Here is a 22,945-nt window from a genome sequence, read left to right on the forward strand (position 1 = left end):
AGTTTTTTCTTTACTTCTGGTGTTGTAGTGATGAGTAATGGTGGGCTCAATATTGGAGTTCTAGATTTAACTTGGCCTGACAGGAAGTCGGAAGGTGATTACCGGCCCATTGGAGAAGAACATGCATGCATGTATGCATGTAATGCAACCTAAACAATCATTTGGCCAAGGTTTCGGGGAAAGCCTCAATGATCTAATGAATGATCCATTTTCCCCTGGATAGGGTGCTTTAAGAGATAAAGTTTGACTTTTTCATAAATGAATTAAGCTCTTCTTGAGACATTGGTCAAGTGATACTGATGCCTAACATGGATGTAGGATGTACACAACACAAAGCATTTTTCAAGACATATATACAACAGACATGGATTACAACATGTGGAGAAGGATGTGGCTTCCATCCCAACCCCATGGAAGGTGTGTACATAGGGTTCTTTGAGGCTCTACCCTAGGCGAGGGATTATGGACAATCATAAGTAGTTTGGCTCTAATCCCTATTGACAACAGGTTCCCATATTGAAACTTCATCCTCCCTCACAGAGCTCTGAACAAAGCTCGCACTGAGTAGAGCAGTTCGTGGGTCCCCATAGGCCATGCCACATGGGAACTAGCAGTATTACACTCCTTTCTAATCCTAACAAGGGAGAGCCCGGGTATAGAGCTGTGAAAGTGTGAGTTTAACAAGTTCAGTCTACACCCTCTACCCTGCGTCCATCCATTATTCAGAATTAAACACATGCTTAAAAAAACGACAAAACATCATGCTTATTCAATATACAACTAATCACATGCTTAGGTAAAATAATCAGCACCAATCACATACTTATTTAAGTACCAAAGCAAGCAAGACCTTCACTTATAAAAATGAAAGGGAGTAATCAAGAAGGCTTATTTAGATTCAAGATCAGGATAATTCTCAATTAATCACTGGCTTGACTCTCAAGTGGTCCCCAGCGGAGTTGCTAAGCTGTCGCAACGTCCCGGACCTTGCATAGAGAGAACATGCTCTCTCTCTGGAGCAAAAATGGGTGGTTCGGCTTGCGAACAGGGAAAAAATGTAATGTATGATTTTGAAAAAGGTTATATTTTCATGGGAAAACAATGTGGGATGGAGTCGCCATTAACCTTTTGAAGTGCAGTTAGAACACTTGATTGCTACCCCGTTAGGGGTAGAATCGGTCTGCGTTACCAAAGTCGGGCTTGGGAGTACGGTTGCATAAGGGTAAGGTATTAGCACCCCCTACATGTCCATTCTTGCGAACGGCACCAGATTAATCAAAAATTATCCCAAAATAAATCAAAATAAGTCTTTCAAAATCACTCCCTTTCAAAAAGTGTGAAGAATGCAAATACTATATAGGTATTCCCTTAGAACCGGGGCAATCCAATACTCTGAAGAGTCCATGCTCTTTGTTGCAATCATCGGGAAGAAAAATCAAAAATAAGATACAAAGTACGCTCCTGAGGGTTTTGAAACCTATAGGTTTTTCTAAGTAGGAAAATAGTATTCTGGGAGGTTTTTCGAAATTTGTTCGGGATGGAAATAATTTTTTGTGCCTATTTTGTGATTTTTCCTAATTGTGAAAACATTTTTTGTGATTTTTTTTTGTGATTTTTCCCGAACTTGAAAATAACACAAATAAAATCAATGAAAATCAAAGGGTGAAAATATTTTTGGTATTTTTGAGAATTTTGAGATGTTTTTGTGAATTTTTTGAATATCTAAATAATAATTAAGTGAAATATGAAAACTAGCGTGAATCAGTTCAGGGGATGACGAACCGGTCAAACGTTGATCGGTCTGAAGGAAAAACAATTTAAGGTCTTAGTCGAGACCATTTTCTGGATTTTCTGAATAACTAAATAATAATCAAGTGAGATGGGGAAAAAAATCAGCGTGAACCGACTCAGGCGATGATGAACCGGTCAAACGTTGACCGGTCCGAGGGAAAACTAGTTTAAGGTCTTGGTCAAGACCATTTTGTGGATTTTCTACCAATTTTTTATAAACCATGAAAACCTGAGCTTGAAAATATGACTTGAATTTTTAACATGTTTTTGTGAAATTTTCTAATGCAGGAAAACAATTTTAACTTTGAAAAACACCTTGGAAACTTTTCTTGAACATTATTATACTTTTCTTCAAAAATTCTCAAGTATAAATCAATTTTTAGATCCTTCGAAATAGTTTTCTAAAATTTTTGAGAGTTTTTAAAATTTTCTATTTTTTGTTAAATTTTTACTTTCAGAAATCAAATTTGTGAAAGCAAAAATAGATTCCAAATTTATTTATTTGAAGACCCCTAAAATTTTTGTGATTTTTCCACAGTTTTTGTTAATTTTTTAAAAAAATTATGGTTTTTGCTAAATTTATTTGAATTTTTTGTGAATTATTAACATCAACCCGGCTACATACCGGGTCAACGGGCCCGGCCAGTTCGAGAATCTAAACTAGTCAACTCGGGCCGACCCGATTTAAGGTCTGGGTCAAGACCAAGAACGCCGCGTGGCTTGAATGGATAAGTGGATCTCGTATGCCCTGGGTCGGACACATGGCCAAAACGCAACTGCTGATTCGAGGGAGCAAACAGACGGCTCATAGGGGCACACAAATACAGAAGCAAGGACGCCAGGTGTCACATGGTAAATAGGGGGCGCAGACCCTTATTAATGCCCCTGACAAAAGGTTATCTCGGTCGTTGGTGTGAGCCTAGGATCCAATGGTGGAGCAAAGGCCACACGGCCTTCTGAGTGTATGGAAGATAGTCACTCCACGTGGCGACGTCCTTGGCTCCAGGGGATGGGATATTTAAACTCATTTTTTTATTTGTCATCATTTTTCCTTCCTTCTCCTGCACACTGAAGCTCCTCTCTTCTCCCTTCTCTCTCGCCATTATTCTTACCCGAGCGGCAGAAACCCTAGCACCTTCCGCAATCTTCCTCTTCCGAAGGAGGAGTTGGTGGAGAGATCACAGGAGATGACGCCAAAGCCATCATCGAGGAGAGAACTGCAGTCGTCGGAAGCCTCGTCGTCACCCAAGTAGCAGCCTCTCGGATCTCTCTTTTATTCTCGTTACCTCTATAAGCTACTACCCAGAATGTCCGAATGTGATCAACTGATACTGAAAATCCACGGAACACGGCAACTGCAAAAACAACTTCACTGCCAGCACACAATCACTCTCTGGCATCTCCGACCCAGCTCTTGTTATGATTCTTCACACAACACTCACGCATGGAGATCGTGTGATCAGACTTCATACTAGTTACCGTTCGCGGTGTCGGGGCTTGATACGCACGTCGGACATTCAGAGGGTTTGGCCGTCAAGAAATCGGTAGGGCGGAACGCTAAATGATCTGAGCAAAAGCTTCATATTCCTCCCTATGGTTAGATCGAAAGGAACTTGAGACCATCCATTGGGACCACGTCGAACACCGGGTGATGATATTGTGATTCTTGAAGGGTATTCTTCAAATCCGAGAACGCTCCAAATAGATGAGTTTTCTTTTTCCCGCTTATTAGTTTTTTTTGCTGATTTTGGTTTTATGTTTTTTTTTTTTTTTTTGTTACTTTGGTTGTGAAATCTGGGAGATGCGTCTGCGATATCTTTGCCTTGATCAGTTCTTGCTAGTGGGTAGAATAGAGGTAGGAGACAAACCCTCTTGTCTCCAACTCCATGAGTTATCATGGAGACTGACTCGCTTTAGTTAAACTAGGAAACTGTGTTGACTCAGGTTGTCCTGAGTGGGTCTATGTGGGCTTGAGTGGGGTTGGCTACATGGGCTTTGTATTCTCAAAGACGGTGGGCCTCAGCAAAAATTCTAAAATGGGCTTTGGTTAAAACAGCGAGGCTGGGCTAGGTTTTAAAAACATGTCAGTGGGCTTGGGTTGAGTTTTCAAATGGGCCTGAGAGTATTTGACAAATGGGCTTAGTGTTTAAAAAAAATGCAAATGGGCTTTTGGTTTTATTTAAAACACAGGTGAGCTGGGTTAATTTTGGAAAATGGGTTGGATTTTAAATTGGGCTTGGGTTATAATTTTGAAATGGGCTGGTGATTTTAAATTGAAATGGGCAAGGGGTATAATTTTGAAATGGGCTGGCTCAGGTTTCAAAAGGGTAAGTGGGTCAAGGAGTTCGAGTTAGTTGGGTGTGGGTTAAATACGTAGTCCACGGGCACCTGGGTTTGAGAGGGGGCTTGGGTACGGGTCAGACAGGACAAGACTCGGTAATCCGGATATTGGGGAGATGGGTCACCCAAATTAGGATTCGGGTTCAAGGAAATGGGCTCGGAGTCTAAAATCATATCTGAAAGCTTGAATGAGAGATTAGGGGGTACCTGCACTTGTAATCATACGTATAGTAACATCATATGAATTGAACAAATGGATACAGAATTTTACCTTTCTCTTTTCCCCTTCGGTCTTCTTTTCCAGTCTCTGTGCGTATCTGAGGCCTATTCTGGTGTGATAAGCTTCTGGGTATGAGTTCCTAAACTCCTATTTTAGGTTCTGATCAAGGGAGCACCAGAAGATGCCCCATGGTTGGTCTGTCTGCACCTTCTCCTTCTTTCCACCCTTAGTTCTCTACTATCAATTTAGATAGAGCTCTGCCCCTCTCTACCTCTCTCCTTTTTCTTTCTCTGTTTTTTCTCAAATTATGCAAAACCCTCTTATCTTTCCTTCTACTTTCTCTTTCTCATAATTCTCGCAGGGTATTCTTGTATTCTTCCTCCCCTCTCTTAATTTCTGCAGGGCTTTATTAATTTTTTCTAATTTTCTCTCAAGTTTTGCAAAGTTCCTATGCTCTCCAAGGGGTTTAAAAACTGGCAGAGCCTCCCTCTTCTCTAAATTTTTTCTTCTCTCAATTTCACCAGGATTTCACTTCTATCTGAGGGGTGTCCTTTCTACAGTGTCGGGACTCCCTATTTATAAGGAGTCTAAGGGTGCATTTTGGCACCAACTATCTTAACAAATTTCCCCTCCCACGAACTGTGTTAGGGAATAATTCCCTTTAAAAAATCATGTGTGATTTCCTCTCTTTTTTTGATTTTTTGAATTTCTGGTTGGTTAACTGATTTCCTTCTTTCTTGTGTGCAGATGAAATGGCCATGTGGCATGCTGGGACTTGCGGGCATTTTGGAGGTCTCCAGCTCACAGCATCAAACTGGGGAGTAGGGTATTTTCATTTTATTTTGTATTTCTTTTTCTGCTGCTACCTGATTTTGCCCTTTTGTTTCTTTTGTGCGCAGGAGACTAGAGTGGTGCTTCCAGGTGGCAGTGTAGGAGAGAAGGGCAAGGAATCTTCTTGTTGCATATGGATTTTTATTTTGCATTTATATTTTTTATTTCTTTTTGGCTGATGCATTCTGTATGCACCCTGGGAATTCTCTCCTGCAACCATTCTTTGTGTACAATTTTATTTTCATTTCCTTGTATTTTTTTCTATATTTTGTATTTTTATTTTCTGCATGCCTGTGTATGTACCTTACCAAGGGCACCTGCCCCTCCTAATACATGATTTCACATGCGATTTTTTATTTTGACCCGACTTTGTTTGACTAATTTTGACTCATAAAAAACTCCCAGGTTAATACACATGACTTTAGCATTAAAGCAAAAACCCCGACTTCAAAATTAAAGGGTGTACTTGAAGAAAAGGTTTGAAAACATCATTTTACGAATTAGACATTTAAAATTTGATTTAACAATCGAGCTTTGAAAACACCTTTGGATGAGAGGATTATTTTGAAGTTGAGAACTCTCCTAAAATTAAAAGGGATCAATTTTGTATCTAACATACTTCAAGAGACTTGAATGAAAATACAAGTACTTGATATTCGATACTCAATTGAATACTCAAAACTAAAACCCTATTTGAGGAATTGATTTTGAAACTAGAAGGGCACAACTTTAAGCACAAATTATTTTACAACCCTTAAGAGGTAAGTGTTGGCTTTATGGGAAGTCAGCAGTCAACCCTGTTGCGAGGGATCGTAGTAGTGGGCTCCAACTCAACAGTGCTTGGCGTGCCAGCCCGTCGGCATCCCTGCTTAGAATTGGTGCAGCCCCTCATGTCCACCCGACACTTAATGGCGCTGCCGTTTAAAGGAAAAAGTTGCGTCCCTTCTACCACCAATTGGTTTTAGAAGAACCGGTAGCGCTTGATCCTAACAGAAAGGATAAAGTTTTGTGATTAAAAAATTTTTGATCAATTATAGTAAAAGGACTCAAAACGATGGGATTTATCCTAAAATGGCAAGATTATTTTGATTAGGGTTCTAAACGAGGCCTGATTGAGAACAAATCGGGGCTCCATGCCTAAACTTAAAGTCAATTTTATTATGTCAGAAGCGCATAGGATTGCATGATTGTACTTTTTCACCTATAATTTCATGCATACTCATAAACATCCATTACATGCATTTGTCCTAAAAGATGTGGGTTTTTCATGAACAGGGGGTGGAAACAGGCCGGACGTGACTAAGATCTAGCAAAATTAAGGCAAATATGCACCCTTACAATACTCGCGGAAAAGCCAAGGCCATGGTAGAACAATTGGAGAGCTGTGTTCTGGGGATCGAGCAAGGGCAAGAAGAGCTGAGCAATCAGATGAAGAGGATATTGGACCTACTGCTAAACAAAGGGAAGACAGTCCAAGATCAGGATCATGAAGAAGAAACTGATCCTATCCACCCGCTAGGTTTTACGCCAATTTACGGGCAGTCTTTTGGACTTCTGTCATTCACCTCAAAGAAACCACCGCATGGCATGCCACCTTTTATCCCGGTAGCAACATGAATAGGGATGCCCTCTTCGGCAATGACGGGCGTAGGGACAATAAAAACTGTGATGGAATACCGATGTGATAAGCTAGAAGAACGTCTAAGGGACATAGAAGGGACTTGGGCCTCCAATACCACCAGACCCTTAGATTACTGCCTGGCACCTAATGTAGTCCTTCCTCAGAAATTTAAAATGCCAGACTTTGAGAAGTTTGACGGGACCACATGCCCTCAGACCCACCTCCGCATGTATTTCCAGTCAATGGTCGCCTATGCTGATAATGAGAAGTTGATGATGCACTGCTTCCGAAGCAGTCTTACCGGAACAGCGGTTAGATTGTATGTTCAGTAGAATAGGGCCCAGATCCGCACGTGGGGTGACTTGGAAAATTCCTTCAAAGTGCAATATCACCATATCCTGGAAATGGCTCTGGACAGGATGTCCCTTTTTGAAATGGATAAAAAGGCAATAGAAACTTTCAGGGAGTATGCACACCGTTGGAGGGACGCGGCCACTCAAGTGGATCCTCCGGTTGGCGACCATGAAGCAATATCGATGTTCGTAGGGACTTTAAAATATCCCTACCGTTCACACCTGGTAGGATCCACCCCCCATAACTTCATGGACATTGTGGTCGCGGTAACCAGAGTGGAAGCCGACGTCAAAGCTGAACGAATAAAGGTTAGCAGTGCCAATAGTGGCCCAAGCAAGAAGTGGGTCAGAGGTAGGAAGGAAGAAGAGACCCAAATGATATAGGGGTCTATCAAGAGCCAAAGGCAGAGGAGCTGAAGCCAAACACCTGGGGAAAATGTCTATATGGAACCGGTAGTGAACCAAACACTGCATGTGGGCCCGATGCCCCAATTCGCGACCTCCTGACCAAGACCGGCACCGACAAGTGATCAAGTTCAAGAAAGGGATATGCCCAGAAATACTAGGAGGATTGATCCAATCCCAATGCCCTACGCAGATCTATTTCCTCGACTGTGTGAGAGGGGAATGGTGACAACCATACCGGCCATTCCCATCACCAATCCACCACCTCTATGGTTCGATCCCAATGCACACTATGCATACCACGCAAACTCTCTAGGTCACTCCGTCGACCAATGCTGGGATTTCAAATATAAATTTCAGTCATTGAAAGATGCGGGGTGGCTAGCCTTTGATGACAAACCAACAGGCATTCAAGGAAATCCTTTACCAAATCATGAGAGAGACCAGGTCAGTATGGTCGAGACAGGACTCGGAGAGACACAAAAAGCAAACTTGGACCTTGTAGCTTTGGATTGGACATATTAGGAGCTCAGGAAGGCATACCTAATGGACTTAAAGGCCACCTATCCCTAAAGCGCACGTTGTGAATGCCAGAGTTCGTCAAAAAGGACCGTTCAAGGCTGCAAAACCTTCAAGAGGTTCTTATGCAAAATGTTAGATGACAAGGATATAGAAGTCGGCTCCATTTTTAAAGGGTGGGGAAATCTCAACTATAGGAGATAAGGGACAAGAGCATCCCCCGTGCACGCACCAACCCTTCATACCCTTGGCCAAGAAATCCGGCTATGTCCCCATGGCCCCAACCCGTTTGGTTATCTCTGTACCTCAGCCATTTTCATATCAGAATGACAAGGCGGTACCTTGAAAGTACGATTTCCAAGCCCAGGGCATGGAAGATATAGGCAATATCATGGGTATAACCCGTAGTGGTCGAGTATACGTTCCGGCACAGTCTGGGAAGTCGGATACAGAACAAATCGAGGAATCAAGCATGAGCATTAAAAAGCCAATTCAACCGCAAAAGGTTGAAGAATTTTTTAGGCTTATCAAACACAACGAGTACAATGTGGTTGACCAATTGAAAAAAATGCCAACACATATATTTGTTCTATCTCTACTTTTAAACTCGGAGGTTCATAGAGAAGCACTGTTGAAACTCTTAATCAGGCGTATATACCTCAAAACATCAGTGTATAAAAGTTCAGCCATATGATTGGAGGTTTGTCCGCAACCAATTATATTACCTTCAGTAATGAATAAATCCCATCAGAAGGAAGAGGGCATAACCAGGCACTACACATATTGGTCAAATGCAAGGACCATATGATAGCTTGGGTACTAGTTGATAACGGGTCGTCCCACAATGTCTTTCCAATGACCACTCTTAAGAAGTTGCCAGTAGACCCTTCATATGTCAAGCAGAATAATCTGGTGGTAAGGGCTTTCAACGGAACCCATAGGGAGTCCGTAGGGGCAATTAAGATTCCCATACTGATTGGGCTAGTCATCTTCAACGTCACATTTCAGGTAATGGACATCACACCTTCCTACAACTGCTTGTTGGGAAGGCCATAGATCTATAACACTGGGGCGGTCGCATCTTCACTGCACCAGAGGCTGAAGTTTGTATTAAGGAATCAGTTGGTCTGTGTATATGGAGAAACCGACGTTATGATAACAAAGCCCACTTCCACTCCATACGTGGAAGCTACGGAAGAGGCGTTGGAAGACTCATTCTGAGCCTTCAAGATCGTAAATGTCGCAACCGTAACAGAGGGATCTCCAATCCCATGCCCTCAGATCTTTGTCACAGTATATATATGATGGCATCTTAAATGATCAGGCAAGGGTACCATCCAAAAAAGGGGCTCGAAAAATACCTATAGGAAATCCAAAAGCCATTAATTCTTAAGGAAGTGAAAGACCGATATAGCCTTGGCTATGTACCCAAGGAGGCAGACCGGAAAAAGAAAGCTGAGGAGAAGAAGATGCAGAGGGTGGAAAAGCTCATCAGTGAGACAAGCTCCAAGGAAGGACTGGTTGTCCCATCCATCAATCAGACCTTCATGAAAAGCAGTCAATCCAACCTTGAGGCAAAATTGTGGCAACTAAGCATATCAGTGTTGGATTCTAAAATCCCTCCAAACACCTCCACAGAGTGGGTCCGTCCTCTCCAACCAGGAGTATAGCTTTAGAACTGGAACTCTTTTGATTTGCCGGATATTGTCATGTAATGATCTTTATTCAAAGTTTGTTTGATTATATTTTTGTATCCCTTGGCCACTGAAAAATTGGGGAAGCTTCTTGATGAAAATGAATTATGCATTTCTTATCACTTATGTGCATCTTGAAAATCAGTTGTCAAAATTTGTTTGTTAATTTCATACAGGAATAAAAAAAATAACAACACCAGAATTCCCCGCCAAGTAATTGACATTAACTTTGAAAATCTAATTCATGAAACTGAAGTTGAGGAGCAAGAAATGAACTTATCCCCTGAAATGGAAAGAACGTTAAAATTAGATGAAAAATCAACCTTGACCAATAGTGATTTCACCGTCATAATTAATTTGGGAACTGAGGAAGAACCCAAGCAAGTGAAAATTGGGGCACTACTAAAGAGTGAGAAAAAGAACAAAATGATTGCATTGCTAAGGGAATACTGGGACATGTTCACTTGGTTGTACCAAGACATGCTAGGTCTAAACACGGATTTAGTGACCCACAAGATCCCACTTCACCCAGATTCGAAGCCAGTAAAGTAGGAACTAAGGAGAATGCGGCCGGAGATGTTACTCAAGATAAAGGAAGAGGTATATAAACAGTTCGAGGCAAGATTCTTGGAAGTAGCTCAGTATCCTAAATGGATGGCCAATGTTGTCCCAATAGCCAAGAAGAATGGTAAAGTACGGTTTTGTGTCGACTACTGGGATTTAAATAAAGCAAGTCCTAAGGACAATTTTCCTCTCCCGAACATTGATGTGCTAGTAGACAACAGCACAGGGCATGCTTTATTTTCATTCATGGATGGTTTTTCTGGGTACAACCAGATCAGGATGGCTCCTGAGGACAAGGAAAAAACAACCTTCATCACTTTATGGGGGACTTTCCGCTATAGGGTCATGCCATTTGGACTAAAGAACGCCGGAGCCACTTACGAGAGGGCTATGGTAACCCTCTTTCATGACTTAATGCACAAGGAGGTCGAGGTTTATGTCGATGACATGATCGTTAAATCATGAAATGAGAAAGACCATGCTTTAAACTTGGAAAAGTTGTTCAGGAGGCTCCAGAAGTGCCAATTGAAGTTGAACCCCGAAAAATGTACCTTCGGTGCTACGTCTGGGAAGCTATTGGGGTTTATAGTAAGTAAGAAGGGGATCGAGGTAGACCTTGACAAAGTCAAGGCCATTTGAGAAATGCCTAGCCCAAAGTCCGAAAAGGAGGTGCGAAGCTTCTTGGGTAGGCTCAACTACATTGCCCAGTTCATATCTCAATTAACCGCTACTTGCGAACCCATCTTCAAGTTGTTGAGAAAGAACAACCCGAAAAAGTTGAACGAAGAGTGTCAAGTGGCTTTCGAAAAAATAAAGGAGTATCTCTTAAACCCCCCCTAGTACTGGTGCCACCGGTACCCAGAAGACCGTTAATTTTGTACCTAGTGATTTCAGAAAGCTCCATAGGTTGTGTGCTAGGCCAACATGATGAGACGCGAAGAAAAGAAAGGGTCATTTATTACCTAAGCAAGAAGTTCACAGATTACGATTCCAAGTACTCCAATTTGGAAAAAACATGTTGTGCTTTGGTATGGACGGTCAGTAGGTTGAGGCAATACACATTGTATTACTCCACCTGGTTGATCTCCAAATTGGACCCCGAAAAATGGACAATGATGTTTGATGGGGCAGTCAAGTTTGGGGCCACAGAGTAGGTGTTGTGCTCATATCACCAGATGGGAAGGATTATCCAGTGGTAGCTAAGCTCATATTTCCTTACACTAACAACATAGCAGAATACGAGGCGTGCATAGTGGGATTGTCAGCCGTTATGGATTGAGGTGTCAAGTGATTAACAATAAGAGGAGACTTTGCCTTGGTCATCCACCAACTAACTGGAGATTGGGAAACTCGGGATTCCAAGTTGGTGCCGTATCGGGAGTATATTCAAAAGATGATAGAAGGGTTTGACTGTATCAGTTTCTCTCACATGCCAAGAGAGAACAATGTGATTCCTGATGCATTGGCCACATTGGCAGCTTTATTCCAAGTAGAAGAAGGGTTGAAGATCGAAACCGTCCATATCAGAGTACATTCTGAACCCGCCCATTGCACGATGATAGAGAAGGCCGACGGAAAACCGTGGTTTTATGATATTAAAACGTATATCCAGAAAAATAAGTACCCCGAAGGGGCAGCTAGTAATGATCGGAGGACTATCAGAAGGTTGGTCATGGGTTTCTTCTTGGATGGCGAAGTTTTGTACAAAAGAAATCATGACATGACCCTCCTACAGTGTGTGGAGGCATAGGAGGCCCGAAAAATCATGTGTGAGGTTTAGGAGGGAGTCTATGGTACCCATGCTGGAGGCCACCCATTGGCATGGAAAATACTTTGGAGCGGGTATTATTGGATGACCTTGGAAAGAGATTGCATTGACTACACTCGAAAGTGCCATAAGTGCCAAATTTATGGTGATCGAATACAAGTCCCACCAGCCCCACTCCATGTTCTTTCTGCACCTTGGCCCTTTTCAGCCTGGGGCATGGATGTGATCGAGCCGATAAGCCCAAAGGCTAGTAACGGACACCGTTTCATCTTTGTGGTAATTGATTATTTTACTAAATGGGTACAAGCCACCTCGTACTCCAGTGTCACACAGAATGTGGTAAGTCGTTTCATCAAAAGATAGTTGATCTGCCAGTATGGAGTCCCTGAAAGAATAATCATAGATAATGCCAAGAACCTGAACAACACAGTAATGACCAAGCTATGCAATTAGTTCAAGGTCAAGCACCACAATCCAGCGTCGTATAGGCCACAAATGAATGGGGCGGTGGAAGCATCCAACAAGAACATGAAGAACATCTTGGAGAAGATGACAGAAACTTACAGATATTGGCATGATAAGCTTCTATTCACTCTAATGGCTTATAGGACTATAGCCAGAACTTCCACAGGTGCTACTCCTTTCTTTTTGGTGTACGGAATGGAGGTAGTGGTCCCTATAGAAGTTGAAATCCCATCTCTGAGAGTTCTAAAGGAAGTAGAGTTGACTGAGCCAGAATGGGTATAATCTCTGTATGACCAGTTAAACTTAATTGAGGAAAAAAAGGATGGCTGCCATAGCCCATGGACAATTATACCAAAGAAGGATGATAAGAGTGTTCAACCGAAAAGTGCAGCCTCGGCAGTTCTAGGAGGGGGACTTGGTATTGAAGAAGATCTTACCGATCCATATGGACCCTCGTGGCAAGTGGACACCGAACTACGAAGGGCCTTATTTGGTAAAAAAAGCATTCTCAGGAGGTGCCTTACTGTTGATGGATATGGATGGGACTGACCTATTACATCTCGTTAATTCCAACGTTGTAAAAAAGTATTATGCTTGATTGTCATGTACATCTTCAAAAGAAATTAATGAAAGAATTACAGTGTCATTTCATATTTTCTCTCTTTGCTCATGGCTTCGACTGAATGACGAATGGCCATCTTTGGACCACTGGTTTTCCTTTAAAGAACCCAATGTCTTTTAATCACTCGATGAACCTTTTCAAACTTTAAATAAATCAAACTATTTTCTTAAAAAAGTCATCTCCAAAAAACCGAGTTAAGGTTTTCAGAGGTTTGGCAAATCATGCGAGACAACAATTGGTTGCCGAAGTGATGGCAAGCTATCTTTTCCGCTACCCAAAAGAAAGACCGAAGAAACCCCTTGTAAGCCCCTTTGAGCCTAAAAATTCTCAATCTTTGATTAACCTATCAAATGATCACACCCTACACTAGGGAAGTTTTAAAAGAGACTCAGTCCCCAAATGGAGTTCAAACTAAAATAGAAATGAACGATCCTCTATAAAAGGGAAAGCAAAAAGAAGAAAATGCAGAAAAATGGGAAATTGAAAGAAAACAAAAAGAGACATGCTTGAGATGTGATCTTTGACCAAGGATGACCTCTTTTAGATTAACAGAGTTCGAGCCTTATTGTATCCTTTTCTTCTCAAACCAATACCCGAAGCCTACGCTATGTTCAAAATAAAAGTCTTGACCGGATTGGCATACATTGTTGTCTCAAATGATTTGTCAGACTCAATGATTGAGTCTGAACTATGTAATGACCTGATCCTGAAAAGGTACAAAGGCAGCTCGTTCAAATAAACAAGTTTGGTCAAATTCTGGTAAAAATGTCTCGCAACCAGTAAAGGCAAAAGCTATCCTTCGAGGAATGGGATTTTTTAGCCTTAGTTTCCATTTTCTTCTGAGAGCTCAAAACCCTAAGCCTACGTTTCGTCTCGAGTCTTAAAGACCATCCAGAGATCAAAACATGAGCAAAACTCCAAATGAACCTTGGACACACAACAGGAATTAAGAGCACCATTCAAACTCACAACACCCAAAGGGTCGGTCTCCTTCTAGTCGAAACTGGGGTAGTCGCCGCAAGAAAAGGAGAGTTGGTTTTCATAAATTAATGTCGATACCTGAAGGACAGGGAATGCTATTGTGAAATTTATCTTTTTCCTAGAATAAATTTTGAACATAACAAAACAACTATTTTGCACAAGTCGACATCTTGATTCAGCACATTAATGACACAAGTGCATAATCATTCTTATTATTAGGAGTCCCCCATTTATTAAAGTCCGAACTCGGGAACCCAATATAACAAGAGAGTGCTCAAGCACCAATGGGAACCTGAAGCATGCCAAGTGTCAGTAATGAAGGAAAACTAGGTCGGACTCTGAGTACTCTCTCAAGCTTGGAAAATCACTGGAAGTATTAGAGACCGAATACTGGGATAGTTTTGGACATTCTTTAAGTCTTGAAGATCACAGAAAGTACCAACAACTAGACACTGGGGCAAATTTTGAGTATCTTCTGGAATTCTGAAGTGCCGACAGCCAGACACTGGGGCAGATTTTGAGTCTCTTTTGGAACTCTGAAGTGCCGACAGCCAGACACTAGGGCAGATTTTAAGTATCTTTTGGAAATTATGAAGTGCCGACAGCCAGACACTGGGGCAGATTTGGAGTATCTGCTGGAATTCTGAAGTTAAGACAACTAGTCTAACTGGGGAAGATTTTAAGCGCTTGTTGAATCTGAAAGATGGCCAAATTCAGTAATACGAAAACACTGGGGCAGATTTTGAGCGCTTGTTGAATCTAAAAAGGGCTAGAACTAGTGGCAAGAAGACATAAGGACAGATTTCGAGACCCGGTTGGAATATGAAACATAGCAAAGCCTAGTGGTCGATGGATGTAACGAGGACAGTCCCATTGGACCAAATTCAAGCATTTTCCTGTCAGAATGCGAATTGAGCACATAGCAAAGCTCAGTGGCCAGTGAATGGAACTGAGACAGTTCTGGATTCCGTGGGAGCGAATTCATGTACCTTCATATCAAATAGGAACTTAAAAGTATGGCCAAGAACCAGGATTGAATTACGGACTGCAGTCGCTTTGAGAGAGGAAAGGTCATGCATCCTTATGCATTTCATGCATTTAAGGAAAGGCATTTGCATTATAGGCAGCAACATATAGACATATCATGTAATAGGCATAATGCACATATGACAACATGCCCCTGCATTCAAGCATCACAATCTAGTAACATACATATATATAGCCACGAAAAGCATTTCACCCATACTCATTTTGTGGAGTAGGCTTTTGAGTAATCTTTTGATGTCCCTGATTGAACCATCCTTGTTTCGACAAGCACAGGAAACTGGGGCAACCGACCCCAGACAAAGATTGACATATTTTGAGAGTAGGGCAACTTTTTAAGACCTAGAACCCCGCACTTGAATGCTTGTAGCCCAAGAGATCTCGAGATTCAGCCCCCGATTGATCATCCCCAGTGGAGAAACTCTAAATCCTACGCTTGAGAGCATTTTCCAAGAGATCTTGGGATTTCATTCCTGATTGATCATCCCTAGTGGAGTAACTCAGAGCCCTACATTTGAGGACTTTTTCCAAAGGGTCTCGGGTTTTGATCCCGATTGATCATCCTCAGTAGGACAACTTTGTTTCAAACCTAAAAAGACATTTTCCAAAAAATAAAAACCTAAGAGTAGTCTATGCCTGAATGATCATCTATCACTCATGGAATGACACAAGTTACCTCCCCTGAGGTGCGAAAACCAGGACTAAATATTCTGGGGCTCATTACCCTCCTGAGGCGCAGATACCCATATTGAATATTCCATAGTGCGTCACCCCCTTGTGAGGTGTAGAAACCCAAATTAAATATTCCGAGGCCCGTTACCATTTTGTGATGTGCGGAAACCCGAATTGAATATTTTGAGGCCTGTTACCATCTCGTGATGCACCAACCTGGGTTGAATTTTCCAAGGCACGTCATCCCCCCCTGAGGTGCGAAAACCCGGAATTAATGTTCTGAGGCTCGTTACCCTTTTTGTGATGTACAAGCCCTAACTGAATATCACGCGACACATTATTCCAAAAAAAAAAAATCATGCGTGCATTTCCACATACCCATCATACTTTGTCCTCTTTGGCTAGCAAGTGCACCTAAAGGAAATGTACGTCTGAGCAGCCTAGTAAAAATACGTGTCTTTTATCTTTGTAGACTTATTGCTTCAAATAACGTAGGAGATCTCTAACCGTTCCATTGAAGCAACGAAGCCTAGAAAGAGGGGCAGCTGTCAACACCCCAATTTTAACTAGGCCACCCCAAGAACAGCCAAAAAAACAGGAGTTGACATTAAGCCTCGAATGACCCTGAGATCTGAAATTAAGGTTGAGTCGCACCGATGACTGATCCGAATGTTGTTTAGTTCTCAAGCCAAGCGTTAGGTCTTTGTTGTTGGAAATTCTTTTCAGTTGCAAAGATAATTCCCCCTTTAGGGAATTGAGGGTTTAAAATTTTGAGGATTGTTGACCTTGTTGAAATTCAAGTACCTTTAGTTAGTCGATCTCAAAAACAAATTTTCTTTAATTAGAGTCCCCTAAGTTTCTCAAACTAATGGTGATTTAGCCTTCAAAGTTTTTGGATCTTCTGATTACTAAAGTTGGCAACTATAAAACCCCAAGTCCCAAGGTCTCCAAATTAAGAGGAGCCATTCCACTTTTCTTAGTAAGTTAGGGATTGTAAACCTCAAAACCAAAGATTTTGAGTTGAAGCCCTTGCAACAAACTCATTGTTAAAATCCCAAACTTCCAGTATTGCCCTTTTAAGGTATGATTTTAGTTTTCCCAATGAGCTAATTTAGTTGTTTAAAGTCCTAATCAAGATAAGTTTGAAAACTTTGGAATTTGGATTTAATTAACCAATCTCTCAGATTGGGTTTTGTTCTTAAAAGTCAACATCATTCAAAGATTAAAGTCATTTCCTGTCTGAATGAGGTTGGTCAAATTACTTGGTCAAAATGGGTCAACATTGGGACACATGCATCTTTCATTCAATGAAGGCAGCTGCGCACACACACACACATTAAAATAACACAGGAAATAATAAAGCATACAAATAATGGTTGTAAGGGGATAACCCCAGGTTACATTCACACACAAATGACAAAAAAATAGAAAATACAAAATTCAATAAAAATGAAGATGACGAGCCCTCCATCACCATGCTGCCACCTAGAATGCTCTCCTCCCCTGCACTGCTATATGGAAATTCTGCCCCACCGACCCCCTGCACACGAGAGAAACAAAGGACAAAATTGGTTAGCTACAGAAAAGGAAAATGCAAAAACAAAAGGAAGATACCAAATCCTCCATTCCGGGCCTACCGTCTGGAATCATCCAAAAGCCTACACTCCCATGTGGCCACCTAGATCACCCCTAGCCAACCTACACACAGAGAAGCGGACCAAAATAAATGGGCAAAAGAAAATTGCAAAAAAATAAATAAATCAAGGATGCCCTTCCCTCCATCCCAGTGCTGGCATCTGGAAACCTCCCAAAAGCCCTCCATTCCTCATCTGCCACTTGGACCCTCAATATCACCTGTGCACAAGAAAGGGAGAATTGGTTAGTCGGGATCAAACCAAATCAGTCACACGTGCGGGGAAATTATTCCCTGACAAAGTTAGTGGCAAGGGAGAGAAATTGGCGCCAAATACACCCTCGGACTCCCTATAAAAGGGGAGCCCCATCAGTGTAACAAGACAGGGCCAAAGAGCATAAGAACACTCTGCGAAAATTAGAATAGGGGGGAGAGAGCGTAGAAATACCCTGCCAAATTGAGAGCAAAGGGGAGCTGTGCACTATCAGGTATAGAGAACAGAGGAGGGATTTGAGAGGAACAATAACCAACAGAAGCAGAACATACTCGAGAAGTAGAGGATAAGTAGCAGAGAGATAGTTCACATTCAGACCAACTCAGATTCGGCCGAAGGAGAAGAAGACCGGCAAAGTACAGGACCCTAGGTAAACTTCTTTTCGTTATCCTAATTCTCAGACTGTGTACTATGGGTGTGTGAATGCAGGTGTTCTCCAGCTCTTAGGTCCAAGCATGAACCTGAGATCGATCTGACCCAAAGCAAGCCTTCACTTAGCCCAAACCCGAATCTGAATCCGGGTTCTCTTTCTTGGACACCCCCTAAATCCAATCCCCCAACCTCTGAACAGAAATTCAAGTCCGGATCTTCACCCTTAACTCGGCCGAACCTGTTTTAAAATCCCACTGGGCCGGTCCATTTTTAAAAATACCCCAGGCCCGTATGGTTTTAAAAAAAAAAATTAACCGGGCCAGACCCATTTTAATATTAAGTTCCAGAAGCCCATTTTCAAGCTTTCAAAGCCTAAGCCCATTTTAAAATTCACCCTGGGCTCTGTTTTAAAAATGGAAATGGGCTGGCCCAAATTCTAAAACTCCAGGCTCCATTTTTAAACAGAGAGGTGGGTCAGCCTTCATTTTAAAGGCCCGAGCCCGTATTTAATTTTTTTTACCAGGCCCATAAAAATTGACTCAGCCCAATCCACTTGAGCCCGTCCCAAGCTGAGTTCTCACGTGAAAATCATGTGACATGCTCAGATTAACATCACCCACCCAATTGGACTCTTGCGAGTCAACTTTGTTCTAACCCATGCCACTCGCCCCGGGTTGACTCATATGAGTCAACCCATGCACTCGCTCTCCTCACTGAGCCAAAGACGAGTCCGCTTGCCTTCCACACCAACCCTGGCAGTTGGGCATCCAAAGCTTTAACAAGCAATGATCCTTGTCTCAGAACACACCAACAAAAATGCAAGGAAGGAAAAAGAGAGAAAAGAAAAGGGAACGAAAAAAATTAAAATAAAAGCTTATCTTTCCAAGGTGTTCTCTGAAGCTTCCCCCCGTTTTCTGTTCTCTAAGGTTTCAAACCTCTTTATGGACTGCTTCAGAGAATGAGAGGAAGTGAGAGTGAGAGGATAGAAAAGGCTTTTATGTGAAAAAGAAAGAGAGTTACGGAGGGAGATTAAAAGAAAAAGGAGAGTGCGAGTAGGTTTTGAACATACCTTATGGTTTTTTTGAAGAAGAGGGTAAGTTTTGGGAAAAGTGATTTCAAAAACCCTAGAGTTTTGAGAATACTTAGGGAATAACAGAGAGGGAGAGTCGAAGAGAAAACCTTAGGGTTTCATCCGCAAAGCGGAACAGAGAGACGAAGAGAAGAACGGAAGAAAGAAAAGAGCGCTCGGGAGGAGAGAGTAAAATTGATAACAGGGCAAAATGAGGTCCTTTGTATTTCGGACCCATGGCCTGCAGGATCTGAACACGTGGAGTGTTCTAATTCACCCGATTGAATTCTTGCGCAGCTTAAAATCTGAGTCGTTTGATCCTCGCCTTCGTTGAATGCCTCATATCATTCTATGTCTACTTCATTAATATACCCTCTCCAAGCCATTCGATCTCAATCGCATTGACAACCCAGATTAGCCTCGTCAGAAGCATTAAATGCCACCCATTCCTCTCATGATGAAGTCCTATGCAGCCCTCATCTCAGTCATTCAATCCACACTCCGAGGGACGGTCAAGATTACATCCCACCAAAGACCACTGAAACAACCCTCTAAAATCCGACGCATGGTGAGACCAACCCGCGACATTCAATGCCCATGTTAGCTTTTCTTGTGAAGCTTATGTGCTCCCACTGCACGCGCCAACTCCATTTCATCTAAGCCATCAAATCCTTGGCATGTCTATGGCCCTAATAGATTGGGTCAGGCGCATTGAATGCAACTAGCCACCCTTCGCAGAGTTTTTTCCCTGATTATCTTTTTTTTAAAAATATATATTAAATAATACCTCTTTCTGGGAAATATTTCCCAGAATGAATCTGACGTAATCTCGCTACTTGGAGTAGCAAGATTTGGCTGCCACGCGTCTTTGCGAGGATAGGCCTGGCGTTTAAATCTCGCTACTCGGAGTAGCGAGATTTGCTTAATAGTTAAAAATGTATGTATACACTATAAATATACACTAATTCCAATGAAGCTGAAGCACTGCATCCAGGTGGTTGACATAATCTGGTTCTTAATTCCAATAAGCTTTTTGTATAGTGGGGAGTCATCATTTTTTATCCTGGTCTCCCAAAGAGTTGAACCTTTTAGGTAGAGTTGATTGACCCATTTAGACCAGAGAGGGTCTTTTTTAGAGTGGATATTCCAGAGGGTTTTTGTGAGCAAGGAAAGATTCCAAGCTTTCAGATCCAGCACCCCCAGACCACCTATCATTGCATAGTCCCTCTCCTTTCCCATCTATCATTTCACAGTCCCTCTCCTTTCCCAGCAGCTGGTTGTAAAAATTCAAGAACTCCTCATCTACTTGAGCTTGGGAACTGGTCTAGACCCCAATTAATTTTGTAATTGCTGAGATGTAATTCATATCCGTTCGACTTCTCATCAGTCCATGGAAGAAAGTAGTGCCTTTGTTACTTTCCTTTAAGTATCTACATTTGGCGATCTGAGTGACGAACAATCTGTTAGCCGAGTCAAGTCTAACAGCTTCTGATTTTTTTTTCATTCATAAGTAGTTGCAAGTCACCATCTGAGGGATTGTCGTGCAGTTTCTTTTGTAACTCGATCACATCATTGCCAGCCTTCTCTACTCTAGCCAAAATGTGGGAGAAATGGGATGCATTAAGAGCCTTTAGAGGTTTTTTCAGGCCCTGAAGTCTCCTCACCAATTTGAATTGCTCAAAGATCTAGACCTACGCATCCCAACCTTGTTTGATAATGTCCAGAAAATTATGGTTTCGAGTTCACATGTTGAAAAATTTATAAGTCGCCTATGATTGAAATCATGTGATCTGTGACATTTATTTTGAATTTTGACCATCACCTTCAAATGTTCACATTTTCTTCATTACTCCTCCAATGACTACTACAATTATACTTATCGATTCTTCTGCTCATTTCAAAACTTATTGTTCTTGATGTTGGGAATTAACATGAAATTCCCCAAGTGCCAGCGAGGAAGAAAGTATCAAGGACTGTAGCACAGAAAAAGCCATTAACTGTAACAGAGATATCTGATGGGGAAGATAAGAACAATGATTTTCAGCGATGAAGATGGAGGTGGTAGCTGCTGCCCCAAAAGTGGGAAAGAATGGGGGTAGAAGAAAACAAGCAACAACAAATGCCAAGTCGACAGCGAAAGTAGCATCAAAGAAGGGAGGACAAGATAATAAGTAGCAGCCTCAGCTAGTAGGCCAGAAGTTGTTGACTGACATTTTGAAGCCTGCAGAGAATCCAGGGATTTCACCAGAGAAGAAGGTGAGGAAGATGAGAGCATCCCCATTTAACAAGAAGAGTAGTTTAGTGTTCGACAGGGTAGGTGGTAATAAAGAGGAGGCAGCGAGTAGCGGAGAGAAGTTGGATTCTGATTCTGCTTCTCCTTCAGACGACATTACCAATTAGGATTGGTGGTAACCGCATGCAGGCCAGGTATATCATGCATTTTATGTTTTTTTAACTTTGATTTCTTCATCATATATGCCTCCATTATCCATAGGAGTCGATAGAACTTCCTCCTTTACAGATCACAAGTTATTATTTCCTTCCTGCTCAAGTTTAACTTTCTACATTTTGGATTGTCTTTAGATTTCTGATTTTATGATTGGTTCGATTGTGACTTTGCTTGGCATTTGGTTTGTGCATTCAATGATTCTAAAGTATTCCAATGTTTGCCCTCGTTTGGTTTGAATTCCATTCTCGAGAATAAAGATTTTTCATTGAAGCTATTCATTCATATCTAGATTCGCAACTCGGTAATAATTAACAAAAATTATGAAGTGGCAAAAAATATTAAATTATATTTCAAAAAATAAGAAATACCCTCCTTTCCATATCAATCCTATTATCAAGAAAAGATTAATGCTCCATGCGAAATAATCTATTAGCAATATGTTTGTGATCAAAACATTAAAATTCTTATATTCATGAAAATTTTGTATCTTGATTAACACAATTCTCAAGCATCACAAAGTGGAAGGACACAATGATGCCACGAACCAAATGTTGTAGAAATACAAATTGGCTCGGTATGCACTTTTTAGGAATTTTTTTTTTTTTTGGTAGTTCTAAAGATAAATCATCATATCATACACCTCTTTTACTGAGTATACATTTCCACCCTATTCAAGTTGAATTGCACCTAATTAAATTCTTTGCTTTTTCCTCAGGGCCCATTTGGTGTTACTTTCAAAACTGTGAAAATAAAAAGTAGAAATAAAACCTAAAAATCATAAATAGAAAGACTAAATTATATTTCACAACGTTACATTCACGATATTCGTATACATTCAACCTATCAAAACACTATACTAATTTCAGAAGAGTCCTGTTTACAAATTGAGCATATCCATCCACGCACATGTGCTAAGAAAACATTCTTCAAATACAATTGATACCAGTATGTTCACAACGTTACATTTACAAGATTTGTATACATTCAACCTATAAAAAATGTATACTAATTTCGGTAGAGTCCTGTTTACAAATTGAGCATATCCATCCACGCACCTATGCAAAGAAAACATTCTTCAAATATAATTAATACCAGTATGTTCACAACGTTACATTTACGAGATTTGTATACATTCAACCTATAAAAAATGTATACTAATTTTCGCAGAGTCCTGTTTACAAATTGAGCATATTCATCCACACACTTGTGCAAAGAAAATATTATTCAAATACAATTGATACCAGTATGTTCACAATGT

General features: G+C 41.3%; 1 protein-coding gene and 1 long non-coding RNA gene across 2 annotated transcripts; both read left to right on the top strand.

Moving 5' to 3' along the window:
- The first annotated feature begins 2,716 nt into the window (after positions 1-2,716).
- On the top strand, positions 2,717-5,536 carry LOC131147237 (uncharacterized). Its single transcript, XR_009134655.1, has 2 exons — positions 2,717-3,464; positions 5,099-5,536. It is a non-coding gene; the product is annotated as an uncharacterized LOC131147237 (long non-coding RNA).
- Positions 5,537-6,820: 1,284 nt separating this feature from the next.
- Positions 6,821-7,540, top strand: LOC131147239 (uncharacterized). Its single transcript, XM_058097000.1, has 2 exons — positions 6,821-7,122; positions 7,222-7,540. The coding sequence occupies exons 1-2, from the start codon at positions 6,821-6,823 to the stop codon at positions 7,538-7,540; spliced, it is 621 nt and encodes a 206-aa protein (XP_057952983.1).
- The last annotated feature ends 15,405 nt before the right edge of the window (positions 7,541-22,945 follow it).

Source organism: Malania oleifera, unplaced genomic scaffold, assembly GCF_029873635.1.
Source record: "Malania oleifera isolate guangnan ecotype guangnan unplaced genomic scaffold, ASM2987363v1 ctg843, whole genome shotgun sequence".
In the NCBI taxonomy this organism is placed as follows: Eukaryota; Viridiplantae; Streptophyta; class Magnoliopsida; order Santalales; family Ximeniaceae; genus Malania; species Malania oleifera.